The sequence below is a fragment of the Oryza sativa genome, chromosome 6, assembly GCF_034140825.1.
Source record: "Oryza sativa Japonica Group chromosome 6, ASM3414082v1".
NCBI classification, from domain to species: domain Eukaryota; kingdom Viridiplantae; phylum Streptophyta; class Magnoliopsida; order Poales; family Poaceae; genus Oryza; species Oryza sativa.
The window spans coordinates 16855152-16880707 of NC_089040.1; the positions used below are offsets into that span (position 1 = coordinate 16855152).

The 25556-nt window shown below is 42.0% G+C and overlaps 1 protein-coding gene across 3 annotated transcripts; it reads left to right on the forward strand.

Moving 5' to 3' along the window:
- Positions 1–3783: 3783 nt before the first annotated feature.
- On the forward strand, positions 3784–25271 carry LOC4341038 (uncharacterized). Of its 3 annotated transcripts, XR_001546897.3 has the most exons (8): positions 3785–4472; positions 10422–10691; positions 10881–11397; positions 11589–11788; positions 15861–15973; positions 16835–16932; positions 24798–24938; positions 25043–25271. XR_001546897.3 is itself a non-coding variant. In XM_015788146.3 (7 exons), exons 1-7 carry the CDS (start codon positions 3903–3905, stop codon positions 25107–25109), a joined length of 1878 nt encoding a protein of 625 aa, XP_015643632.1. In that variant the 5' UTR covers positions 3784–3902; the 3' UTR covers positions 25110–25271. The 3 variants fall into 3 exon arrangements, 1 of the variants encoding a protein (XP_015643632.1); XR_003242960.2 differs by lacking the exon at positions 16835–16932 and having other exon boundaries at positions 3784–4472; positions 24823–24938; XM_015788146.3 differs by lacking the exon at positions 16835–16932 and having other exon boundaries at positions 3784–4472.
- Positions 25272–25556: the final 285 nt, after the last annotated feature.

The following is a 25556-nucleotide window of genomic DNA, read 5'->3' on the forward strand; positions in this document are numbered from 1 at the left end:
TAACCCATTCACCCTATGACACTATGTGATTAGAGATCATTATTGTTTGTTTTTTTGTTTTGTATGTCTGTTCAAATTTTGTGAGAACAAATCAATTATGTTACTGTAGGAATCATATCGGTAGTAACGTTATCGAAGAAGTGCAGTAACATGATACGTTACTACAAAACTTATAGTTTGTTACTACACTTTCGGCAGTAACATCATGATGAAAATTGTAGTAACAGAGAACGTGTGTAACAGTAACAGTGGTATTAATGCTTGTCTAGAGCTAAAACCTTTAACTCAATCTTTAGAGAGCAATATCCCTCAAATACTATCTTATTTTTCTAAGACGTTTGCACCATAATGTTCATAAAAAAAGTGTTTAACAAAAATAAATCCATCATGACTATTTTTTGATGTCGTTACTGTGGAAATAAGTCATTTTACTACACATTGACCATTGTGTTACTGCACCGTTCCTACGGGACGAGAACTAAAAAGAGGTAAGTCTCTATCTTTAGAGAGCAATATCTCTCAGATAATATCTTGTTTTTCTAATATGTTTGCATCATAATGTTCATAAAAAAGTGTCTAACGACATTAGATCCATAATGACTATTTTTTGACGTTGTTACTGTGGAAAGCAATCATGTCACTACACGTTAACCATCATGTTACAACGTTGTTCTTACGGAACGAGAACTAAATTAATGCACAAAAGTGGAAGTGTTACTGCAAGGCATGTACATGTTACCACATGTTTATACAGTAACACTATCCAAAGATTATAGTAAGACGCATTGTTACTGCAAAACTTATAGTGTTTACTGCACACTGATAGTAACATCGCGATGCGATTGTAGCAACGTACAACAGACAAGTAGTAACAAGTAATAGTATAATATTACTACTTGTGAAGAGTTAAATTTCAAAAGACTAATCTTTGAAGAGAAATATCTCTAATGTGATGTACTATTTTTAAAACCGTTTGCACCATGATATTAAAAAAAGTGCATATCAAAAGTAGATCCATCATGACTATATTTGATCGTTGTTACTACACGTAAGACATGATATTAATACATAATGGTCGTCTTGTTACTGCACTCTTGTGAGACGAGAGCTATGAAGAGGTGGGTGGTGGGGGGAGTCAACAGAAAGGTTGTAGACTTGCTATTAAGAGTCAATAAGTTGTAGACTGACTAATCACCCCTCTTCTCCCGAATCGTTGCTCCCTCAATCCTTCACAAAGAACTCCAAAACAATCACCATTCTCTCTCGAAGGCTCCAAGTAAGAAAATATGAATGTAATAGGGCTTAAACAACCCCTCATGCAATGTCTTTTTCTCCTTGAGAAAACATCGATAACTTATTGGTTGTTACTATGTTCATGCAGTAACTTTACTAAGCAATTACAGTAACACACTATGTTACTATAAAACATGCAGTCGTTACTGTACTCTTGTAGTAACACGGAAGACGCGGTAGTAACAGTAATGCTACAGTGTTACTGCATGTGGAGGATAAACTTTAAAATGTCAATTTTTGAAGAGCAATATCTCATAAGATATGCATTATTTTTAAAAACCATTTTCACCATAATGTTGTAAAAAAAGTGCTTATCAAAACTAGATTCGTCATGACTATATTTGAACTATATTTTAACGTTGTTACTGTAAGTAATACATGGTGTTACTGCACAATGACTGTCACGTTACTGCATAATTCCTGTATGACGAGAGCTGAGAAGAGGTAGGCTGTGGAGGAAGTCGCACGGGTTTGACCTATGTGGGGGCGCTTTGACTGACCTTTGACCGAGGTGGGAGGTGGGTTTAGCCCATGGAAGGAAGAGGGGGTATAGAATAGCTATTCTATACCCGGGTGTAGAATAGTTTATATATATATATATATATATAGACACACATATACATACATACATATATATATATATATATACATATATATATATAAATATATATATATATATATACACACACATACATACATATACATATATATATATATATATATATGTATATATATGGGACTTATTTGTCATTCGCCAAAAAAATATATATTGTGAGGCTATCATCCTCTCTCCAACCTTTCTTCCTCCTCCCTCTCTCTCTTTATCTCTCTCTTTTCTTATCCTCTTCGGCTATGGCAACGACGGGTGGGACAACGGGTACTGGAGCAGCGACGGCGGCGAGGGGACGAGGGCTAGAGTAGTGGCGGCGGGGAGCGGCGTTTGCCGATTCCCCTCCTCTTCCTTGGCTCCCCAAAATCCTCCTCGCACACAACCTCCGCATCGCACGCCGCCGGCCGCCGGCGTCGCATCGCTCATAGATTACCGGCTGCGCCAGCCATGGACCATGTCAGGAACTCGGCGTTGGCCGCACTCGAGGGCGGGGTAGCGGGTAATAAATCCGTCGCCGGAGCCGGCGCTGCCCCAGGGTCATCCTGCAAACGAGGGGAGCACAAGCACCAAGAGAGGAGCGCGTCCTGCTCAGGGAGGAGACCCGCGGCGTGGTAGCGTGTGAGGGGGCGAAGCTGGTGGAGCGGCACGAGCGGGCGCGGCATTGGGCGGCGTGGATGGAAGCGGACGACATGGAGCAGGTGGGGCTGAGCTACAGCGGCGCCATGCATGGAGGCGAGGAAGCTGCTACAGAGCTGCAGGTGGGCGGGGCCGTACGGCCATGGCTTCTTATTCTGCTGGCACATGAGGCTGCTCTACGCCGTCTCCGCGTGGCGGCCGGCGCCGTCGCGCCGCCACCACGCTCGGTCATAGGTGAGCCAGCTAGCTGCTCGATCGATTGAGGTGCACGCGCATGTGTTCTCTGATCATTGGAGTAGAGTGGAGAACTGCATTAATCAACTTGTGTTGTTTTCACTGGGAGATTGTTGCTACTTGCCAGCGACATCATCGTCATCCAAGATGCTGCACAGTTGAATTTCCAAACTGCCCACCGCTCCAGCACTCTCCCGCTCGCCGCTGCCACAGCTCCCACAATAATTTTTTTTAAATCACAAATGGGTCCCACAAATATTTTTTTAATTCTAATGCCACATAAGCACCACGTGAGACGAAGACCAGGTCAACATCACCATGTCAACGCTAAGTCAGCAAAACCGTCCTCCAAATCCGCGGAGGGAGTCAAATTACGTTGGTTTCAACAGTTTGGGGAGTCGTCCTGCCCGGTTTTCTGATTGAGGAGTACGAATTACTTTTTTAAGGGAGTCAAGTGGACTTTTTCCTTAATTCTAACATGAGAGCCTGGCGGTCTCATAGGCTAGGCCGCATGGGGCGGGCCCCAGGCTGCCTGAGGCCCAGAGCTGGCGGCCAACGAAGATGGGTTCAGGCCGGGGGTAGCAGGCAGGCAGCAGCTGAGGTCTCAACTGGTTTTCTGAGTTCTCATCTTATCTGATTTGTGGAGTTGTGTGATATACGAATTGAACTCACAGCAAAGCATGTCGTTCAGGCAATTGTTTGTTTTCTTTCTTCTTGATGTGTATCCATTCTTGTCTTGAACTTGTGCACTTGTTCACGTATTACCACACCTCATTTTTTGTTTGTCCTGCAGCACTGAACAGCAGATCGAGTGTCCTTTTCGGTTTTTGTCAGATGCCTGAGATCATAATGCATGCAGCTTGGCTCGGGTTCGCAACACCACACAACTGTTACGGTAGCGCCTCCACCGCACAAGGTCTATCGCCGCTCCCGGGCCCAGAAAAAAAAATCCTTCCGTGACGGTAGCACCACCTCCTGCACAACCCTGAAGGCTGAAGCTATAGCTTAAAATCTCTCGTACATTTGCACGCGCCAAGATATTTACACGCGCGGTGGTATAATATCTTCGCCATCGCGTGCCGGTTGCATTGCACCTCGTGATTGACCGTGCTACGACGTACGTACCATCATGGCTGCTACTATCCCCGCTTCTCCGGCCACTCTGCAGCCATGCAAGAAAAACGTGAGCGGCAGCATGCTCATCCGGTCGCCTCCGCGCCCTTGGAGGAGGAGGCTCCCCCAGCACGTTGTAATAGTTGATGCGAGCTCATCGTCTCGTGGCCCGAAGGCAGCGACGGGTGGCCGGCTCGAGACGTCGACTGACGCTGCAGCGGTGGCCGGGGAGGATGGAGACGTGATCCGGAGGCTGCAGAACGGACCGGACGTGCGTGGCGTTGCGCTGGAAGGGGAGAACGGCCGGGCCGTGGACCTCACGCCGCTGGCGGTCGAGGTGATCGCCGAGAGCTTCGGGGAGTGGCTGCGGGAGGAGCTCCAGCAGCTGGAGAGCGGGAGGGACGGCGGCGAGGTGCGGGTGTCCGTCGGAAGGGACCCCCGCCTGTCTGGCGCGCGGCTCGGCGCAGCACTGTTCGCGGGGCTGGCGAGGGCAGGGTGTTCCGTGTTCGACGTGGGGCTCGCCACCACGCCGGCTTGCTTCATGAGCACCAAGCTCCCACGGTTCAGCTATGACGCCTCCATCATGGTAAAGCACAAACTCGTATTATTTTTTTTTTCGCCTGCTATTTCACCGGTAACAGAGGTAGCTCCCGAACTGGCTTGGATCTAAATATTCTATTCTCGTGGAATAGGATAGGAAACTTTCCTTTGCTGTCGATTGTAGGATCCAAGATAAGAAGCGTACCACACGGGGTGAATGGTAGAAACATAAAAACTTTTAGCGAAAATAAAAGTTACCCTCGTAATCGATTGAGATCTCAACGTAGTCAGTCTGACCGACCACCATGTATACACCGGTCTGACCGCCCCTATGCTGCCGGTCTGACCGGTGATGTTCTGCCGGTTGGACCGCCGCATCCCTGTTTGTCACCTGCTCGCCGCTGCTGGTTAGACTGCCGCCTTCTCGTTGGTTAGACCGCCCGTAGTACTTCGGTCAAACCATCAGGATCCAGAAAAATACGTATCGACAAAACTCTTGAAAGTAGCTTAACTTTATTGCATCAATATATCTACTATTATAAAAATTGAAGATGTTTCCGCCAAAATTTTAGTACGTCATCTGTGTTTGAGTTGGTTTTCTAATATTTATCTTTATCTCTAATCTATCTTTATACCTAGTAAAAAAAGTAAGGATTCCTAGTTAAAAAAGTAAGGATTCCGTGTATTTGATTCCGTACGTCGTCCATACGTGTCTAATCCATTGCCACGCGCCTCCAGCCACCGCCGCACAACGCGGGCCGAACCCTGACGCCGCAGCCACGTCGATCTATCTCCCCATGCCGCCATGCATTTTCTCCTCTAACTAATTGCAAAAAACAATTCTTCAATCCTCCCTCATTCTTTCCCCATGATTTCCCCTTTCAAATTGGCTTTTCAATTCACTAGATTTAATCTTCATTTAATGATAGTGAATGATGGCTGACCGGTGATCTTCCCTCAGCTGTTTTTATCCCTAGTTTTGTGGATTCGCTCCGATTTTGGGAAAAACTGAAAGAAGAGATCAAGTAGATCAAAAGCCCCTCAATCAATTTTGGGAGATCGAGAAAGATAATAGATTTGATAGGGATGATTGGCTTTAGCATTGTACGGGCACAGAACTGCCTTCTGGAAGTTAAGAGAGGCATGCAAAGCAAAGAGAGGGGTAGTAGGCAACGCTTTTTCAATTATAATGTATAGCAATACTGATGTTTCAATTTATTCCTGCGCACTTAATAGTTGTTGTATCACTGGAAAAAACGCCTTTACCCGTTACAATGCACGAGCATTTTTTCTAGTGTATTTACAAAGTGCATCTAAAGCACTTCTCTCTCAACTCTCGAACTAAAATTGAAACCTCAAAGCAAACCCTAACTTTTCTCTCCCAAAAAGTCAATCCCTTCTAGCCTTAACCCCTTATCTATTTATACCCACAACTGGTTGCCCCTAGCCACGAATCCAACTAGAACTAGAACTCCTAGTCACGTAGAAAACCTATCAAACCTGGGAAACAACATCCCCATACAACTCCCAACTTCCCAAACTTAGACTTCAATCCAAAATTTTGACTCCACTTTCCATACACACGCAACACCATGTGTATGCCATATGAAACCTTTATCTATGCGTGTATTGTTCTCTAGCCTAAGCATCCCGCGTGATATCCTTGACCGTCTAGATCTTAACTTCTTCCAAGCCTAGTCCCGATCCATCACCAGCTATACACCCATGGCCTCAAGCAACACCTGCACATGAACAACAAACAAAAAACTCCATACCGAGTACACGTTCACACCAACTTGACTCACATCAGCACACAATAGTATCACATACGGATAGAAATCATCTAGAAGTTATAAACATGAAGCAATCTAGAAATTCCCAGAAAACAACCTGAAACCGGCTCCCACCTAGAGTTTGCCGGTCTGACCGCCCGGACATCTCCAGTCCAACCGGCGGCACCCACTTAGTCGGACCAGCAACCCAGTGCCGACCACCACACTGTTCACCGTTTGAAACACTTCACTGCATTTTTCACAAACGCTTACCTTTAACAATTGTTCATCACACAAATTAAGTCATCACATGATTCTACATCGATTTCACAGGAAAACGAAGGTAAGAATCCATCCACTTCGAGCTCTTTTTTCAATTCCTTCGCGTAAGTGATAAGATCATCAATTGTAAGCAGCTACGATCGGTCAAGAACAAAGATGCAGAGCACACCGGAAATCTAAAACCTTCCCTCGTGCTGGCAGCTCAGTTCTCCCCGCCGACTGCTCGATTCTTTTCAGCGACATCCGGCATATATTGCATGTACGACCACTATTAGTATCTCCTAACCAGCAGTCCGGATCACATATCCTAACCGCCAACAGTGGCCCATATGCTCCTCCTTTCATCATGTAACCAAGGCGATGCCACCGTCACCCCGCTATTTTCACTGAACCACCACCAGACTACCCGTTGTCATAGTTATCCCTCTGAATTTAGAGATTTTTTAAGGTGCTTGGAATATAGGAGAGCCATTAATCACTTACTATTCCGTCCATAAAAAAATCTACTTCTAGGGATGAACTGGATAAGCATTTGTCCAGATTCATCCTGAAGTTTTTTTTGTCGGAGGGTGTATAATCTAACGATCTAAAATAAAATAAAAGGTAGAAATAGAAAGATATTTTAAATGTGAGCCAGGTACTAACTTTAGTGGTTTGGTGGGAGGCTTAGATAAGTAATTTCCTCCCAAAATCAATTCAAAAGGAAAAAGATAAAAACTGTTACGTTTTTCTATTATTAGAAAAAATGCTCGTGCGTTACAACGGGTAAATGCTATTTTAATTTTATTGTTTTTATACGGTTTAGCTAGGGTAAAATTTATTGTGCGAATTCGTTTGGATATTTTTTTTAGAAAATCATAAGCTGCAATTATGAGTCCGTATTTCATCTCAAGTTAGTATGCGAGTTTTTTTAAAGAGATTTCTTGTATGATTCTATATGAAAGTTGTTCTAAAATATCAGATTAATCCATTTTTTAAGTTTGTAATAATTAAAACTTAATTAATCACACATTATTATCACATCGTTTTACGTAAAACACTTAATCTTCAAGAGTAATTCATCTATAAGAGTAATTCATCCGTGAAGATTTCAATTTACGTCATGACTTACCAAATCTTTTTTTTCTTTTAGCGGGGAAACATGACTTACCAAATCTAACATAAGTTGATTTCCAGAACCGATCTAGTAACGGGTATCACCCAATTGCTTGTATTCACCGATGATAATTACGAAGATTCTGCAGATGAATACAGTTCTTGTATTTATATTTTTATTATTATACCCCGATATAGGAATACCCGATACATGAACAAAGAGAAGTTTAGAGATATTATATTGGACGTGTCTACGACAAGGCTGTACGCTGGATTGTCAAAATCAGCGACCTCAATCTCATATCCAGTTGCTACTAGTACACCCAAAAGTATATGTATTTTTTTTCTTCTTATAGAATTTTCTCTTAAATTACTTATTCGATTTACAATCCGATTACATCATTGTGTACATAACAATTAAATCTTTATAACAAGATGTCACATGATTATATTTTTTGTAAAAAAATATAAGTTACTTTTATAATATATATAAATTACTTTTAGATTTCATTAAATTACTTCTTAGTCATAAAAGTAAATACAGTAAAACCTGAAAGTAATTTATATATATTATAAAAGTATGAAAACGAATGCAAAGTAACTTGTTACGGCATTAAAAGTAAATCTATTGTGGGTTTAGAAACATAAGTCTATTTGGAAATTAACCCCACAATGGATTTACTTCTAATGTTGTGACAAGTTACTTTCTTTTTTTTTTACGTTATTTGTATAATATATGTAAATTACTTTTACGCTTTATTCAATTTACTTTGATATGTCTAAGATGTAATTTAATGAAATCTAACAATAATTTAGATATAATCTAAAAGTAATTTATATTTTTTTTCATCAAAATATAAACATGTGAGATCTTGTTATAAAGATTTAATTGTTACGAACACAACAGTATAATCCGATCATAGATTGGATGAGTAAGTTAAGAGAAAATTTTATTTGAAATATAGATGGTAGGAATATATTTTATATAGACAAGTACTATAGATTAACACATATTCGGACAACATCTCATGGCGTCGCTCATTAGCACCAGATGCCTCTTGATTTTGATTTTGCAATATTATATGTATTAGTATAAAAAATACACCAACAACAAAATGGGTATTACGGGAAACAACAGAGTAGTTGCAGCAACCAGACCATGCTGTGCAATGCAAGTTGCGAAGCAGGAATAATTATCGTGGCAAATAATTACTAAATTACCCATATTTCTTATTTTCTACTTTTAGTTTATCCTTAAAAAAAACAACGGTCAAAAGTTGTGATACTTTCCAAGCATCATAAAAAGGCCTCCTAAATTTGGGAACACCTTATTTCCGTGCCCAAACCTCCCACCCCTGCTCCCCCAACCCCAAAACCTTAACCTGTAGGTCTTCTATCGGAGTTTGTGGCTCACCAAAATTTGTCAAAGATGAATACAAAGCACGAATAGTTGGATATTTGGATTAGAAATTCATGTCATGAATGTGCCTCTAAAATATGTCGAGCTATACATAGCATTTTCCAATACTTAATATGATTGTAAAAAGTTACGGGAACTGATACAATTAATACAATCTGAAAAGTTAAAACTGGCATTTAATTATGAATCATTATAATTAAAAACCTACATAGGCTTGACCATGTTGAAAAATATTACATTCTGGTCAAAGAATGCGCATGATTTTTTTTCTGCAAAAGATAATTGAAAAAAAATCTGTACTATATACTTGCAAAAATACTATACTGTTTTGCATATTGAAGAATCAAACGTATGTTTATGCCGAATTGTCGGTCCACTGAAATCAGTACATGCGGCTTGCTATACGTGGGCCAAGTAATGGGCCATCACAATCCAAAAACGTTGAAAGATGCTCGCAGACACAGGGAAATGTTGAAAGAAGTACAAGAGGAATATATCCTCCGTAATTACATTAATTTTTTTCTATTGCACGATAAAAACTGTTACCACCAATGGTTTCCCAAATGCTTAGTTAAAAGAAAAGAAGGTAGGCCTTGAAAGAATTTTCACAATATATTATATCTATTACATTTTGCAAACTTGTTCTTATATTAATTAAGTTGATGATAAAATATTTTAAAAGTTCGGCTAAATCTTATATAAAAAAAGGAAAAACAAAACAGGATTTTATAAGTAGGGTTATTTAAGTTATTATTTACTGAGTAAGTTGATATTTCTCGTAAAGGTAGGCTAACAATGATTGCATCTGAGTAAGTTGATATTTCTCGTAAAGGTAGGCTAACAATGATTGCATCGGAAAAAAGAGTAAATTTCACAAAACTACATATACTTTAGCCAAATTTTTAAAAAACTACATATTTAATGTGACGTTTCACAAAAATACACATTTTGCACTAAATTTATTATAGAACTACAGATTTAAGGTGAAGTATCGTAAAACTACAGATTTAGTAACAAAGTTATCACAAAACTACATATTTTAGAGTTTAAATCTTTAGTACTAGTGTTATGTTTGAGTTATAAACATCTAAGTTTTGCGAATAAATTAACACCAAACTTGTAGTTTTATGATTTTTTTTTTGCTACTAAATGTGTAGTTTTGCGATATTATACCTTAAATTTGTAGTTTTGTGAGAAATTTAGTGTTAAATCTGTAGTTTTGTGATACATCACTTTAAATCTGTAGTTTTATGATAATTTGACCAAAGTATATATAGTTTTGTGAAATTTACTCTAAAAAAAATACCAACGCATGTTAAAGTGGTTTTGGCCAACGCATGTTAAAGTGGTTTTTGTTTCGCCGGTCTAGTTGATTCGAGTTTTGTTGGAAGCACATTCTAAGTGAAGATTATTACTGCTGCTGTAGATGACTGCATCACATCTCCCATACACTCGCAACGGCCTCAAGTTCTTCATGAAGCGCGGTGGTCTCACGTCCGGCGAGGTGGAAGGGGTCTGCGACCGTGCGGCGCGGAAGTACGTGGCCAGGAAGATGGGCCTTGGCGGCGGGCGAGGCATGCCGCCGGTGGTGATGCGCGTCGACTTGATGAGCGCCTATGCGCAGCACCTCCGCAACATAATCAAGGAGCGTGTTGCCCACCCGACACACTACGACACCCCCCTAAAGGGCTTCAAGGCAAACAAAATTCCCATTACTGAAATACATCATTATGCTGTATTAATTTGGTCCCTATATTAATCAATGCCATTTGCTAATTAATTCGAGTTACAAATTCCCATTGATATATCATCATGTACTTGTACATCATCATGTTTTCTTTGGGTCCCCACAGTTTTGCTAACTAATTCGAGTTATTACGTTTAGGTGATCGTGAATGCCGGCAACGGCTGCGGAGGGTTCTTCACGTGGGACGTCCTGGAGAAGCTGGGAGCCGACACGACGGGGAGCCTCCACCTGGAGCCCGACGGCAAGTTCCCTCACCACATGCCCAACCCGGAGGACACGACCGCGATGTCCCTCACGCGCGATGCGGTCCTGGACCACGGCGCGGACCTCGGCGTGGTGTTCGACACCGACGTGGACCGCAGCGGCGTGGTGGACGCCACGGGCGCGGCCATCAACGGCGATCGGCTCATCGCGCTCATGTCCGCCATCGTGCTGGACGAGCACCCCGGCACGACGGTGGTCACGGACGCGCGGACCAGCGACGGGCTCACCCGCTTCATCCAGGCCAGGGGCGGCCACCACTGCCTCTACCGCGTCGGCTACCGAAACGTCATTGACAAGGGCGTGCAGCTCAACGCCGACGGCGTCGAGACGCACCTCATGATGGAGACCACCGGCCACGGCGCGCTCAAGGAGAACAACTTTCTCGACGACGGTACGCCTAGCTACGTCCATATCCACACATACATACGTCATCTGCTTGGAGTCTTAATAGCATATATAACGTCGAATTTAACAAGATTTACAAATGTTGATCTCTTGTACTACATCCTATATATATGCTAATTACTTATCCGTATCACCATTTGTTTTCACTTAATTAATTAATTGTTGTTGCGAATTAAGGTGCGTACATGGTGGTGAAGATTATTATCGAGATGGTCAGGATGAGACTCGTGGGATTGGAGGGAAGCGTAGGAACACTCATCATGGACCTTGAGGAGCCGGCTGAGTCCAAGCTGATGAGGATGAACATTCTGGGAGAAGCCAAGTATGCAAAACAAAGGGGCACTCAAGCAGTCGAGACTTTTAGGAACCATATCCAGGTGCAACTACATACTTTATTCGCAATTCTTTCTCTCTCTTTTTTTTGAGGGTACTCTATTAGAGTGCGCAGCCCGGCCCACTTGTTATAAAAGCTAGTCGATATAGCGGAACGACGACTAACCTTCCTAATCGCTTTAGTCATTGATCACCCAAGACACACGCCGGATGACGACACAGGAACACACGATATTTGTTAACGAGGTTCAGCCGAAGCCTATATTCCCGGGGCTCTGATTATGGACGCTCCTCCCCAACCAATATAGCTCCTAGCCACTACGAGTCCATGGCCACACCGCCATCATCTCCCTGCGTGCCTACGCTATATTGTAGTCGCCATGGTTAATTGTGGTGCCCCCCTCTCTATTAAGAGAGATGACGGGTTACAGAGTCCGACTCTAACTCCACCCCCTAACACCTATTACAACTCCAAGTCCAACTGTAACCAAATAGAACTAGTATATTCGGCACCTATTCTAACAAACTCCACCTTGGCGAATATACGCCACCTAGAAGTAGTAGAATCACCATGCCGATCCACCTGTCTTCCAGACTTGGGTTGTCTTCTTTGCAGCTTCACCGCAAGCCGCCCGACGAGTCTGCGCTAGACCCGCCGCCACAAAAACAATTCCTATCCCAGCAACCGCTTCCTCCTGGACTCCACCTGCAACAGTGCACCCTTGCAGCTTGTAAAGATGCGACTCCACCTTTTCTCCAGTCATCACAGTCATCTTGCCCTTCATGATCTCAATGGTCTTCCTATTCCGATTACCGTGGAATATTAACCCTTCTTCATGCAAGGTTCCAAGCGAAATCAGATTCCTCTTTAGCCCTGGTACATGCTTGACTCCCTAAAGAACATGTTCACCTCCATCTTCTAGCTTAATTTTGACTTCACCTACTCCCACGGCTGGATAACTTGTGTCATCGCCTAAGTAGACAAAACCACACTCACCAGACTTGTATGAAGAGAACCACTCCTTCCTTGGCGTCACATGAAACAAGCTAGCTAAATCTAATATCCACACTTCTGCATCCTTAGACTGTGCACTTGACATCGTGAGAAGATCACAACCATCGCTATCCGAGTCATTCGAAGAAGTCGCTGCATTAGCCTTAGCTTTTCCCTTTAGTGTTGGACACTCCCTGCTTATATGCCCCAACTCATCACATCTGAAGCACTGCACCATCTTCTTCTTTTTGTTCTTCTTTACCTTATGCCCAGCATGATCTTCTTTGACTAGCAAACCCTCCGCTTGAGATGTTTCACCCTCTTTGTTCTTTCTCATCTGATCACGAGCCAACAACGCAGAAGTGATATCTTTAGTTTTGATGGTCTCCTTGCCGTACGTCAAAGTAGTCACCACATGCTCATACGATTCAGGTAACGAACACAAAAGAACTATAGCCTTGTCTTCATCGTCAACTTCCACATCCATCTTCACAAGATCAGTGACTGTTGATTGAAAACGTTCACATGTGCTGTCAGATCCGTCCCTTCCTGCATCTTTAGCCCATACAACTTCTACTTCAGATACAGTTTATTGGTCAGAGTCTTGGACATAAACTGAGCTTCCAACTTTTCCCAAATTATCTTTGGTGAGGTCTCCTCCATCACATGGTACATGACCTGATCTGAGAGACATAGCCTTATTGTCGCAGCCGCCTGCAACTACATCTCCTCCCAATCGTCATCCTCCATCTTGGCCGGTTTGACACCCTTCAAAGCCTTTGAAACTCCTTATTAAGCTAACAAATCTTTGACCCTAGTTTGGCACAAGCCAAAATTTCCAGAGCCGTCAAACTTCACCAAATCAAATTTCATACCTGTCGGCGCCATCTTACCAATCCGTGACATGACTGGCCTGTTGCCACCAGAATACTCGCCCTTCTCAGAACCGTCCGTATTTGTCTTCACAAACTCATCTTGTGATCCGACCTCAGACATCTATAGCAGACCACCTGTCCGCCGCCGCACCGATCTACCCTGAACCGGTACCCGCACACCTCACGTCACCTCTCCGAGCTGCAGCTGAACAACAATACCCCGCCTGGATCAATGCAACCTTCGTGGACCAACAACTGCAACACGCACACGTGTGACTTGAATCACTGAGCTTCCACCGTCTTTTTGCTATTGGTATAGTCACCTTAGCCCTCCTTTTATAGGAGCAGCCCCGTTGGAACCTGAACCGAGTCGGCATGAGAGCCAAAGTCCGATACGCGTATTCCTTCGTCGCCCTGCTCCGTGTCAACGTTGGACTCCAGTTACCAAACCTATAGCGCCCCGGGGCTCTGATTCCTTGTGTCACACGTACTGTCTCCTGACACGGCTGCATGCATGTGTCCTCCTGTGCATGCACCCAACCGGCCAATGGCTTAGCATGTACACAAACCATGCATGTCCGTGTAGTAAACCTGCATGCACTTAAATAAAAAACAAATATCACATGCATGTGCCAAGGCCCCATTGAGTAGTGCTCCTCTGTATGTTCTGCTGCCCTCATTGCTACTACGTGCATATGTGTGTGTATATATAGCACGTACTCCATACGCGCTGTCCGTACCCACGTACGCACCGCAGTCGCAGCCCTCGTGTTCACCGTCCACGACCTCGTCATCTCGGCCCTACACGTCTGCCGCGCCGCGCCAAGCTCGCCGGCTTCACCCTTCTGTCACTGGCCTCCCTGCCACCGCGGATCCGTGTTCGCCGCATGCGTCAGGCGCGCCGTCCATGGCGCTACCCCTCCGATCTCTCCGGTCGCCTTCAGCCACGCCCGGCCCCGTCTTCCGGTCACGTTCCGCCATCGCCGGTCTGATCGCGAGTGAGGTCGTCGCCTCCGCAACGTCCTCGTTGTCGCCATCGATCTCATCGCCACGGCTGACGATCTCCTGTCGATGCGCGATCCCCACCTCGTGTTTCCTCCTCCACATGTCTTCTTGATCTAATACTGAAATCTTCTGCTCTGATACCACTTGTTAGAGTACACAGCCCGGCCCACTTGTTATAAAAGCTAGTCGATATAGCGGAACGACGACTAACCTTCCTAATCGCTTCAATCATTGATCACCCAAGACACACGCCAGATAACGACACAGGAACACACGATATTTGGTAACGAGGTTCAGCCGAAGCCTACATCCCCGGGGCTCTGATTATGGGCGCTCCTCCCTAACTAATATAGCTCCTAGCCGCTACGAGTCCATGGCCATGCCGCCATCATTTCCCTGCGTGTCTACGCTATATTGTAGTCGCCATGGTTACATTGTAGTGCCCCCCTCTCTATTTAAAAGAGATGACGGGTTACACAGTCCGACTCTAACTCCACCCCCTAACCAATGTAATTTGTGGCTGCGTCACTAGGACAATTGGCACGTGGGAGAGGCTATGGCGTACTCCCTCCGTCCCAAAAAAAGACAAACACTGGTTTCCGTGTCCAATGTTTGACCGTCCGTCTTATTTAAAAAAATTATGAAAAAAATTAAAAAGATAAGTCACGCGTAAAGTATTCATTATGTTTTATCATCTAACAACAATGAAAATACTAATTATAAAAAAATTTCATATAAGACGGACAGTTAAACGTTGGCACGTAAACCCGCGGTTTGCCTTTTTTTGAACGGAGGGAGTAGCTGATTAGCTTGTGGCCCGCTCTCCTACAGAGATAAATTACTGGTGCAAGAAACAGGTGGCGAGGTGTTAGTCTGTTTTAAATTTGTCATGTAGCTCAAATAAAGTCTAAGTCCTACCTATTTTCTATTTCCATCATAGTATATTTCAAGCGTTTGCTTCTAAACCACTAAAGATACCCATAAATTACATTGGTTACTTAATTGGTTTATTTTTCCATGGCTGAGAAATCATTGCTCAATCAATAGAGACGATGTTAGCTAGCCATTAGAGTTGAGTCTTAGGAAATTGGTTTGTTGATCTTTAAACAATCCAAAGAAAGATTTTTTTTCCATTGACAGCAGTATAGATATATAATGGAAAATTTTACTGTGCTCATATCATCAATTAAAAATTAGTATATTAATTAATTCTTTAATACACTTGTTTTCTCCCATAAATAGGAAGGGAAACTAAATGGTTGGGTTCTCGATGACTGTGGGGATTGCTCGGTTAGCCAAGGATGCCTCGTGGACACGAATGATGATCCTTTTGATGTTGATGCGTACATGTACAGGTATGCGAGTGCTTGCATTGTTGCACATCTGAATGATTATATTCTATTTCTTTTTCCTATATTAACTTTATTTAAGCTTCTTTGGTTCCTTTTTATTACGGGAAGCTTTCAATTGATTGGTAAATAGTAATTATTTTTCAACTGAACTCAATGTGAACTATGTGATGACTATTAGATGCTCCGGTTTGCTTCATATTAGTGGTAGCCCCCTTTTCTCTTCTCTCTTTTTTACAAACCTTGTGCGTACCTTTTCTTAACAAAGCTAGGTCAAAAAATTCTTTGAACTAAAAACAGTAATTGTTGTTGTGACAACACATCCTCATCTACTCCACAGCTTCCTAACACTTTTATCGTTTTGTAACATAATGTTATATTCACATCGTCCATAGGGCTGTTGAAAAAAATGAACTGAACACTATTTTTCTATTCACATCTGAGCAATCGCATGCAAGGTTGTCAATATCGCAGTAGGGATCATAGTATGGTATAATCCTACAATACCCCCAGGCCAAAATTTACGTATCAGTCACATGGAAAATTTTGGGACGAAGGGGTAACATGGAAAATTTTAAACCTATCTATACCTATATTAATTGGACACTTTCTATGAACTATAACATTGATCAGAAGAATCTGGCCATCGATTAGATGTATCATAAAATCTGCACTGCAAATCTATATTGATTTAACGTCGTAGCCCGACTAATCTACCTTTGAAAGCCCATGAAGCTAGCCTGCCTTCAATCTAGACGTGAGACTGCACCAATGCGAGCAGCAGCAATTACATCGAGACCTCTCCTTCTTGCTATTTTTCCTCAATCAAAAGATTGATTTCTTATTAGACACAATACCAATGCGTAGGTAGCTTTCTTATTCCGATCTCTTCGGGAGTTTTGATTTGCTTTCCTCCGCCGGCCAGACAACGACGAAGGGAAACCCACTGCAGCCCCGTAAGTCTGGTGTGTATTGTTCCATATCTTTTAGCGTTTTCAAATTTGTTGATTTTTGGTATACTGCCCAACTAACAAAAATACTCAAAATTGACACTCTAAGATAACTTAAGTTTTAAAAGATAATTAAAAAATTCATGTATTTATAATATCACCATTATTATTAGCATGCGCAACGCACAGATGTAGCTAGAGAACTCCAAAAAGAGTTAGCCCTTCATTAGTTGGATTATATAATTTTATTATCGTAGATCATATTAAGAGTTTGTGTCGTGGATTGTGTAGATTCTTTTCCCTAAAATTTGAAATTAATAAATAGGGAATTATTCACTTCGTGGGCTCTTAATTTCGCACTTTGCTTTTTAAAATAAAGTAATACATGTTCATAACGTGCGTGTGATCAGCCCTATAATTTGATTCGTAGATCCAGCATTACTAATTAGCTAATTGTAGCTGACATAGATCATTGCTTCAATCTAACATACCGTAAAGAAACAAAATATATATGGAGTTGTCCTTCTTCGACTACTAATACTAGTCGCCTACCTGTGTTTGCACGGGTTATTGTTATCGGCGTTATAAAGAATAAAAAAAATCATAATTTAATTATTTGTCGACATTTTATGTCATGTTGGAATTTTAATTTAGTCATTTTACTAATTTAATTTGTAAATCGGAAATTACTAAGTACGGAGTTTGAAGTCTCAATTATCCCTTATTCATGATCTATTACTTTTGAAATTGTAATTAATAAATATTAAGCAGTTCCTGGGTTTTGTGTGAATTTACAATTTTCCTTTGTAAAAAATTATAGTTTCCCTGTCTTAAAAAATACAATGTTCCTTTCTTAAAGAAGAATGAGTTTTCTTATGATTTTAATTACTGATCATACGCAGCGCCCACACTCAAATTAACGAAGTAGTCGATCTATTGCAATTTTTAGACTGATCATACATTGTCACTTTGCTATAAAACGTAAATCACATAACAGAACTGGCCTATATTCAGCAAATCACACTGATGTGCAAGAGGAGAGAAGCAACAGAAGAAACAAAAACATTATGTGCAAGCTACCTGCAGATGCGCATAGAACATGTCAAACATTGTAGAGTTTTCAGCTTAGAAAAAAATAAAATCACACCTCAGATTTAGCTGGAAAGGATAATCCCTGATAATCAGCAGCAGTTAGAGCCCAAATCAGAACGAAGTGCATTTAGAACGTCTCCCATCTTCTCTAGCAGAAGTCTCATGTGACCACGTACGTTTCCATTTGCACACAGTTCGATTGGATCGGATAGAGTCCAAATTCGTAACTGATCAGGATGAAGCGCGATGGCCGGAGCTGCTTTTCATGATTCTGTCTCGCGTTCCTGTTTGTTGCGAGAGGCTGAAATACGTACGGGTATAGGGCAATAACAGGTTGGATTATTTTTTTCAAAACGCAAATTGGATGGGCTTTCAAATAGGCCTTGGATTGGCTCTGAAAGAAGCCCATAATATTAAACATTATGATCAATGGTCGAGATGTTGCGATCTAGTTAATCAAGGGCTAGATTTTTCTTCTTAATATGGGAGCTCGTAGGAAGTGCCCAATTAGGGCCTGTTTAGGGCCTATTTGGTACAGCTCCAACTCCTAAATTTAGCTCCAGTAGTTGAGTCTGGAGTGGAGTTGTGGAGCTGACTAAACTTAGCTCCACAACTCTAGAACATTTTGAGAGAGAGCTCCACCCAACTCCACTCCCAGTTTTGGTGGAGCTGAAATGAGCTCCAACTCCAGAAGGGGTGGAGCTGGAGCTGGAGCTGTGCCAAACAGGCCCTTAGTATAGCTCTAACTCCTAAATTTAGCTCCAGGAGTTGGGTCTAGAGTGGAGTTGTGGAGCTGCTTAAACCCAGCTCCACTCCCAGCTCCACAACTCTAGATCATTTTTTGAGAGAGCTCCACCCAGCTCCACTCCCAGTTTTGCTGGAGCTGAAACTATTTGGCTGAGCTCCAGCTCCAGCAGGGGTGGAGCTGAAGCTAGAACTGTGCCAAACAGGCTCTTAGGGCCTGTTTGGTACAGTTTCAACTCCTAAATTTAGCTCCGGGAGTTGGGTCTGGAGTGGAGTTATGGAGCTGCCTAAACCTAGCTTTACAACTCTAGTTCAATTTGTGAGAGAGTTCCACCCAGCTCCACTCCCAGTTTTGGTGGAGCTGAAACTGTTTGGCTGAGCTCCAGCTCCAGGAGGGGTGGAGCTAGAGCTGGAGCTGTGCCAAACAGGCTCTTAGTATAGGTATGGATAAATAGATATATATATATATATATATATATATATATATATATATATATATATATATATATATATATATATATATATATATATAGATAGATAGATAGATAGATAACTTTTTTTAAATTTAGTTCTGGAAATAAAAAAATCATAATTAACAAGTTAATGCTTATCTAAGGTGCTATACGTTTCAAAACTAAGCACCATATTTAGCTACCACCAACAGGAGGAACGACAGTCTGTGCAATGCACGGGCTGACAACTAGTTCCCCTAATTACACAAATCTAACTAGACAAAATTAAAATAGGCACGAGAGAGCTCCTAGGCTCTGGTAAACTAAATAAAAAAAATGAATAGGGTTGAATTACACCTCACAAATCCAATTTGTAGGGCGCGACCCATAGTGAGAAAAAAGTTTTGTTGTGACAAGGTCCAAAGTGTGCAGCCTCAGTTGCAAATTCCTACTGATCATCGTGCTATTGTATTAAAGACAGGTCCCAAGCCAATTGGTACACATGAATATAATCCACAAAGGACTAACCATCTTCCTTTTATTAAAAAATTATCGTTACGGCTTAAACGAAACTGACCAATATAAAGCACAACAATATGTTTAAATTTTGGTCTTGAGATTTCTTTTTGTTTGTTTTGCCTCAAACCAATTACCAAACATAAGACCATTGTGCCATTGTTGTTTGAGGCTGGATGTAATGTAAATAGCTATTCCTCCGTTTCATATTATAAGTTACTTTAGCTTTTTTTCTCCTAAATTTATATTACTAGCCATATTCATTTTTTTCATAAGTTTATAAAAATAAGTTTGACTAAATTTATAGAAAACTAGAAAAATATTTTCAATTCAAATGAAACATATTATCAAAATATATTAAATGTTACATTTAATAAAAATGATATGATGTTGTAAATATTCACAACTATTTTTTTATAAGCCTCATCAAACATAAAGAAGTTTGACTAGGAAAAAAATCAATACAACTTATATATAAATTGGGGGAAGTATCTACAAAAATTTGAGCAATAAGGCTTTCGAACAATACCAATTTTGTTTAAAAATACTTAGGTTTCAATATTGAGAATTCAAGATAGTAATAAATATCCAGGTCAATTGCTCTTTTGACCCAGTTTTAGAACCTAATTATTATTTTGACAGTTTACTCATTCGACCCTCATTTTTAAAAATGAAATGATTGATTGGCCCTATATTAACAGCACTGTTAAGAATAAATTAGGAATGAAATAGAAAATGAATTTATAGAAGGGAAAAGAATGAACTACCCCTATGGTTCTAGTAAGGAAAAAGTACGAATTACCCCCCGAACTATCGTGCCAGTACGAATTACCCCCCTAAACCACAAAATCGGACATTTTAAACCCTAAACTACTTATACCAGACGAATTACCCCCCTAACTCACTCCAAAGCGGTTTTAGTCCGATGTTTGGCACACACATGACAATCCAGTTAGCAATACCAAATAAAAAAATTTGTAGGGCCCACATGTCATATGGCTTTCTAGTTCCTCAATCCTCACCCTATCCTCGTTGAAGCATGCGTCGGTGGCGAGGGCAGTCTCCATGAGCACTCGTGCTAGAGGAAGGCAGGGCTGGCTGGGCGTAGGCGGGAACGAGCTAGATGCGGCAACGATGGTCGCACTTGACCCCTCAAGCCGTGCTTCCACAAGCTGGCGACAGCGGTGGAAGGGGCTTCCATCGAGCTCGACGCAGCGACCATGGTCACGCTTAACCCCTCAAGCCGCGTTTCCACAAGCTGGCGACGGCGGTGGCGGCGGCTGCTTCCATCGAGCTAGCAGCCTGAAGATGGTGACGGAAGCTGGGATAAGGCAAGAGCTCGCTGAGGGCGCACCAGCCGCACGAGCTCTAGTAGGCATGGATCTAGAGCGAGTTGGTCCTGAGCCGTGTTGTCCTCGGCTCCGGCTCCCCCTCCGCCACTGCCTCCAACCCCACCGGCCGCCTTCCTCGGTTCCCCCTCCGTCACCAGCAGCTGCACGTCGCCATCCTCGGCTCTAGCCACCGTCCTCGAAGTTCCCCTCCGTTGCCCACAGGTGCGCGTCGTCATTATCGGCTCCGGCTCCTCCTCTGTCACCCGCAGCTGCCTCCGCCCCTCCAGTTGGCGTCCTCAGCTCCCCCTTGATACGTCACCCGCAACTGCCTCTTTCCCCGCCGGACACCGTCCTCTACTCCCCCTCCACCGCTGCAGCTGTCTCCGCCTTCTGCGGCCGCCGTCCTCGACTCTCCGCCCGCCGCCCGCAGCTGCCTTCGCCCCCGCCCCCGCCCCCGCCCGCCGCCCGCCGCTGCCTCCACCCCCGCTCACCGCCATCCTAAGTGATTCTTGTGAGTGATGCAGGTGAGGGAAGGGAGAACAGGGAGGGGGAATAGGGAAAGAGATAGACTAGAAAGAGATGGAGACTATGAGAAAATGATAGGCGGGACCCACTGAATTTTAGGGAAAAATATTGCTGACTAGACTGCCACGTAGGATTAAAACTATCTCGGATTGAGCTGGTGGGGGGGGAGTTATTTTGTCCGGTTTGCATAGTTGGGGGTGAAAAATGTCTGGTTTGGTGGTAATTCATACTTTTTCCTTATAGTAAATGCTTGTTAGTCCGGTTCAAGTTCCAACAGCAAGGACGCATACGTGCGGCTCGGGTTTACACGGGCAGTGGCAGAGGCGCGGGAGGTCGCTGCCGCCGGGTCTGTCGGAGGCGTGGGAGGCTACGACGCTCGCCGTAGCTCGTCTACGGAGCTTGACTCGGGCTAGAGTTAGGGCGCGACTCGGCTGCAGATCTCCATCGTCCACCCGCTGATTGCTCGTTCGGCCTTTTCCTGCCCACTGCTCCTGCTTATCCTCCCATGCTGTTCGACTACTGCTTCCGTACGGGAACTGCTTTGTGATTGCTTGTGACATTAACTACATATTGATATGTGTTTTGTGTTTTTCCTTCGATATATGCACTTTGGGATGCAGTTAAAAAATATATGCAAATTGGGATGGATGCTGAGATGCTGTCAATTTTTTTAGTATCTTCAGTAATTTTTTTCAAATCTAATTCAAATATGTCAAAAATATATCAAACTAATTCAAATTGGTCAAAATATGTCAAATCTACGTCAAATTTCTCAAAATTCTTCCATATGTAAGTCAAACCTAAGTTAAATTTGTCATACCTAGTTTAAATTTGTCACATATGTTAGACAAAATTTTAAATCAGCATAAAACTAGGTCAAACAAAAACACTAAGAAAATAGGGTCAAATAAGTAAGAGCACAAACGTTATTTTTTACATAAGTTAACACCGTTATGTTGACATAACTAATAAGGTTATACCTTCTCTTCGTTTTTGAAAAAAGATAGTCAAATGAGCAAACTTAAAAAAATAGCATCAAATTGGTAGCATATTGGTCAAAATCATAATTGCCCCTAAATATCTATATGCTGGCATATGTCACACTGATGCGTGTGTTTTGTACGTCACTTTGGTGTGTAAATGTCTTGTACGATGTTTATTGGTTTTATGAATGGATAGATTACCCAATAAATAATTCTTTTGTTGCAGCATACTAATTAGAAAGACTAAATTAGGCAGATAGTATATAAACTTGTGAGGTGGGACTGGGAGTAGTATAGGGTGCAGGTTTGTAGAACTCTAGTTGCATTGCACCAACTTGGGTGGTATATGTTTGAACCAACATCGAAAGGGCACACTTGGCAATTTTTTTGAAGTTAGACATTGAGAACAATATGCCACAGGGACACTTATGGTTAGTATCCTAGTTCTAGGGCTGCAAATTGAAATCATGTTTGTGCTTTACTAATGTTGCCATGTTTGTTGAGATTTTCATCATGTCGAGGGTTTACTTTTAAAAAACTTTGAATTAATTATGTATTGTTAAGACTTGTGTTACACATACAACCAACTCACGCTCTCTCTCACACTCAATTAAATTGGACTGTATGTTTACAATCATCAACCAAAATCGAAGTAATAAAACCTGGAGCAATAGAGAGCCAAATATAAAAACTAATCGAAGACACTACTTCCTGCGCTAATCTATAAGCAGCTATATTCACTAATCTCCTAACCCAAACAATACTAACGCTATCGCAAAGAATCAACTTTATCTTCAGATCTTTGTACCAAGCACCCATAAATCGATCTGTTAACTTCACTCTGCGCAACCATCCTCGTTACTTTCAAATAATCAATCTCAATAATTAGTTTAGAGTAAAGTGCATTGGCGGTCCTTAAACTTGTAGGGTTGTGTCATATAGGTCCCTAAACTCAAAATGCATATCCAGGTTCCAGAACTTGTCAAAGTGTATCATCTAGGTCCAAATTTACACATCCCCTCTAGGATTCTACGTGGTGCTGATGTGGCAATACCACATGGACGTGACGTGTCTTTTTTCTTTTTTTTTTCTTTTTCGTTTTCTTCTCATTCTTCTTTTTTTTCCTTTTTTCTGCACTGGTCATAGAGAAAGGAGAAGAAAGGGAAAAAGAGAAAAAAAAAGAAAAAGGAAAAAAAATAAATGGGTCCCATTCGCCAGTCAATATAATGCCATGTCATGTCTGTGTGGCATGCCACATCAACGCCATATAGGATCCTGAAGGGGTTGTGGCGATTTGGGACCTAAATGACACACTATGATAAGTATTAGGATTTGGATATGCATTTTGAGAGCTTAGGGACCTAAATGACATACCTCTACAAGTTTAAGGACCGCCCGTACACTTTACTCAATAGTTTAGAAACTCCTAACTCTCCTGCAAGATCAGCTGCCCCGCGACAAGCTAGAATTTCCCCGTGGTAGCATCTTGAATCCTTGGATGATAATGTGCTACGGCCGCCATAAAACCTCCGGTGTCATTTTGCATGACCACTCCCGGCCAGTGCTCCAAACTTATGTGCCTCATAAGTGAGACAACAGAACAGAAGTAGAAGCTACCGGATTCACGCCCGCTAAGAAAACCTCTTCTTCTTTAGATCCTGAAAAAAATGAAACCATCACAAAAGCTCCATCAGTATTTAACTTCACCCAGTCGATTGGCAGTCTTTGCCAAGTCTGTGCTAGATAGTGAAGAGGGCCATTGTTCCGGAACGGCAAGTTCACCCATTCATCCAATTGGAAGATGATTTTGCTTGCCACCACATCCTATATGGCACCTAACTTTGCAATGTTAGCTATGGTGTGTCGTTTTGGACTTCACTCATACTACATAAATTTGTGTACTTAAATGAGTACTAACTCCGTCCCAAAATATAAGTTTTAAAGTTGGACATGGTTATTAAGAAACTAGGTAGAATTAAATAGGGTGAGGTTGTGATTGGTTGAGAAGTGAAGGTGGGTGGGAAAAGTGAATGGTGGAGGGTCATGATTGGTTGGGATGGGAATGTTGGTGGAGAAGTTGTTATATTTTGGGATAAATCCTAAGTACTAAAAAATGTTAGATTTTGGGATGGAGGGAGTATTTTAGAAGGTCGTGTTTACAAATTGTATACCATTAATGCAAATTTACTGAATTATAAACATTTAGCATGCATGATTATTTTATTTTGCTAAAACAGGGCTAAATTTTTTGATGAGTACAAGGGAGAACTGGGGTGGGTCCACATTCGCCAAAGTGTACATAACCCCAACATAGCAATAAATATGCAGTCTTCTATCCCTGGTGGATGCAAATCCATGGCAAAGGATCTTCTTGACAGGTGCACAGTCTTGATCTAATGCTCACTTTGTGTTTTTCTTTCCTTTTTCTTTTACAAAACAAGCAATTACATTTTCCTTCTGAATAATATTTTTTAAATTGTAGGTATCTACTGACGAGTGGAGTCAATGAGTTTGTTGACATCACCGAAGTACAAAAGTTTGTAAAGTAGATATTATATTATAATCATTAGCTTTCTACACTTTGTATGTATAACTTTTACATCCCTACTGGAAGATCGAACAAGAGCTTTGCTCTTTCTGTAGAGTATGTAGAGACTATAATATTTTGATATCCTTTCAATAGAAACCTGCATTAGTTTAAGAAAGAATAATTACTAATGTTATGTTTATTAATGTACATATACATGTTTATTGATCCTATTAACATACAAGATTCAGTTATACTCAAAGCATGGATATAGACGGTAGCGCTAAACAACACACAATGCATTATTTATTAAGTAGCACCTCCAAAAGATGTTAGTTTCTCCATTCCCTCTCCCCTATTACCACATGTCATACTTAGGAAGAAAGGCGGTGGGCTGCGGCGGTTACCGTGGTTCAGTTGAACTAGGCCTGACCCCTATTGTCGGTGATATGGGCCCGGGGGTATGCGA

Coding starts and splice junctions, on each gene's coding strand:
- LOC4341038 (XM_015788146.3), top strand. CDS start 3,903: ATGGCTGCTACTATCCCCGCTTCTCCGGCCACTCTGCAGCCATGCAAG. Junction 11,789..15,860: donor CTTTTAGGAACCATATCCAG/GTGCAACTACAT, acceptor TCCCATAAATAG/GAAGGGAAACTAAATGGTTG. Junction 15,974..24,797: donor GTTGATGCGTACATGTACAG/GTATGCGAGTGC, acceptor TTGCTAAAACAG/GGCTAAATTTTTTGATGAGT.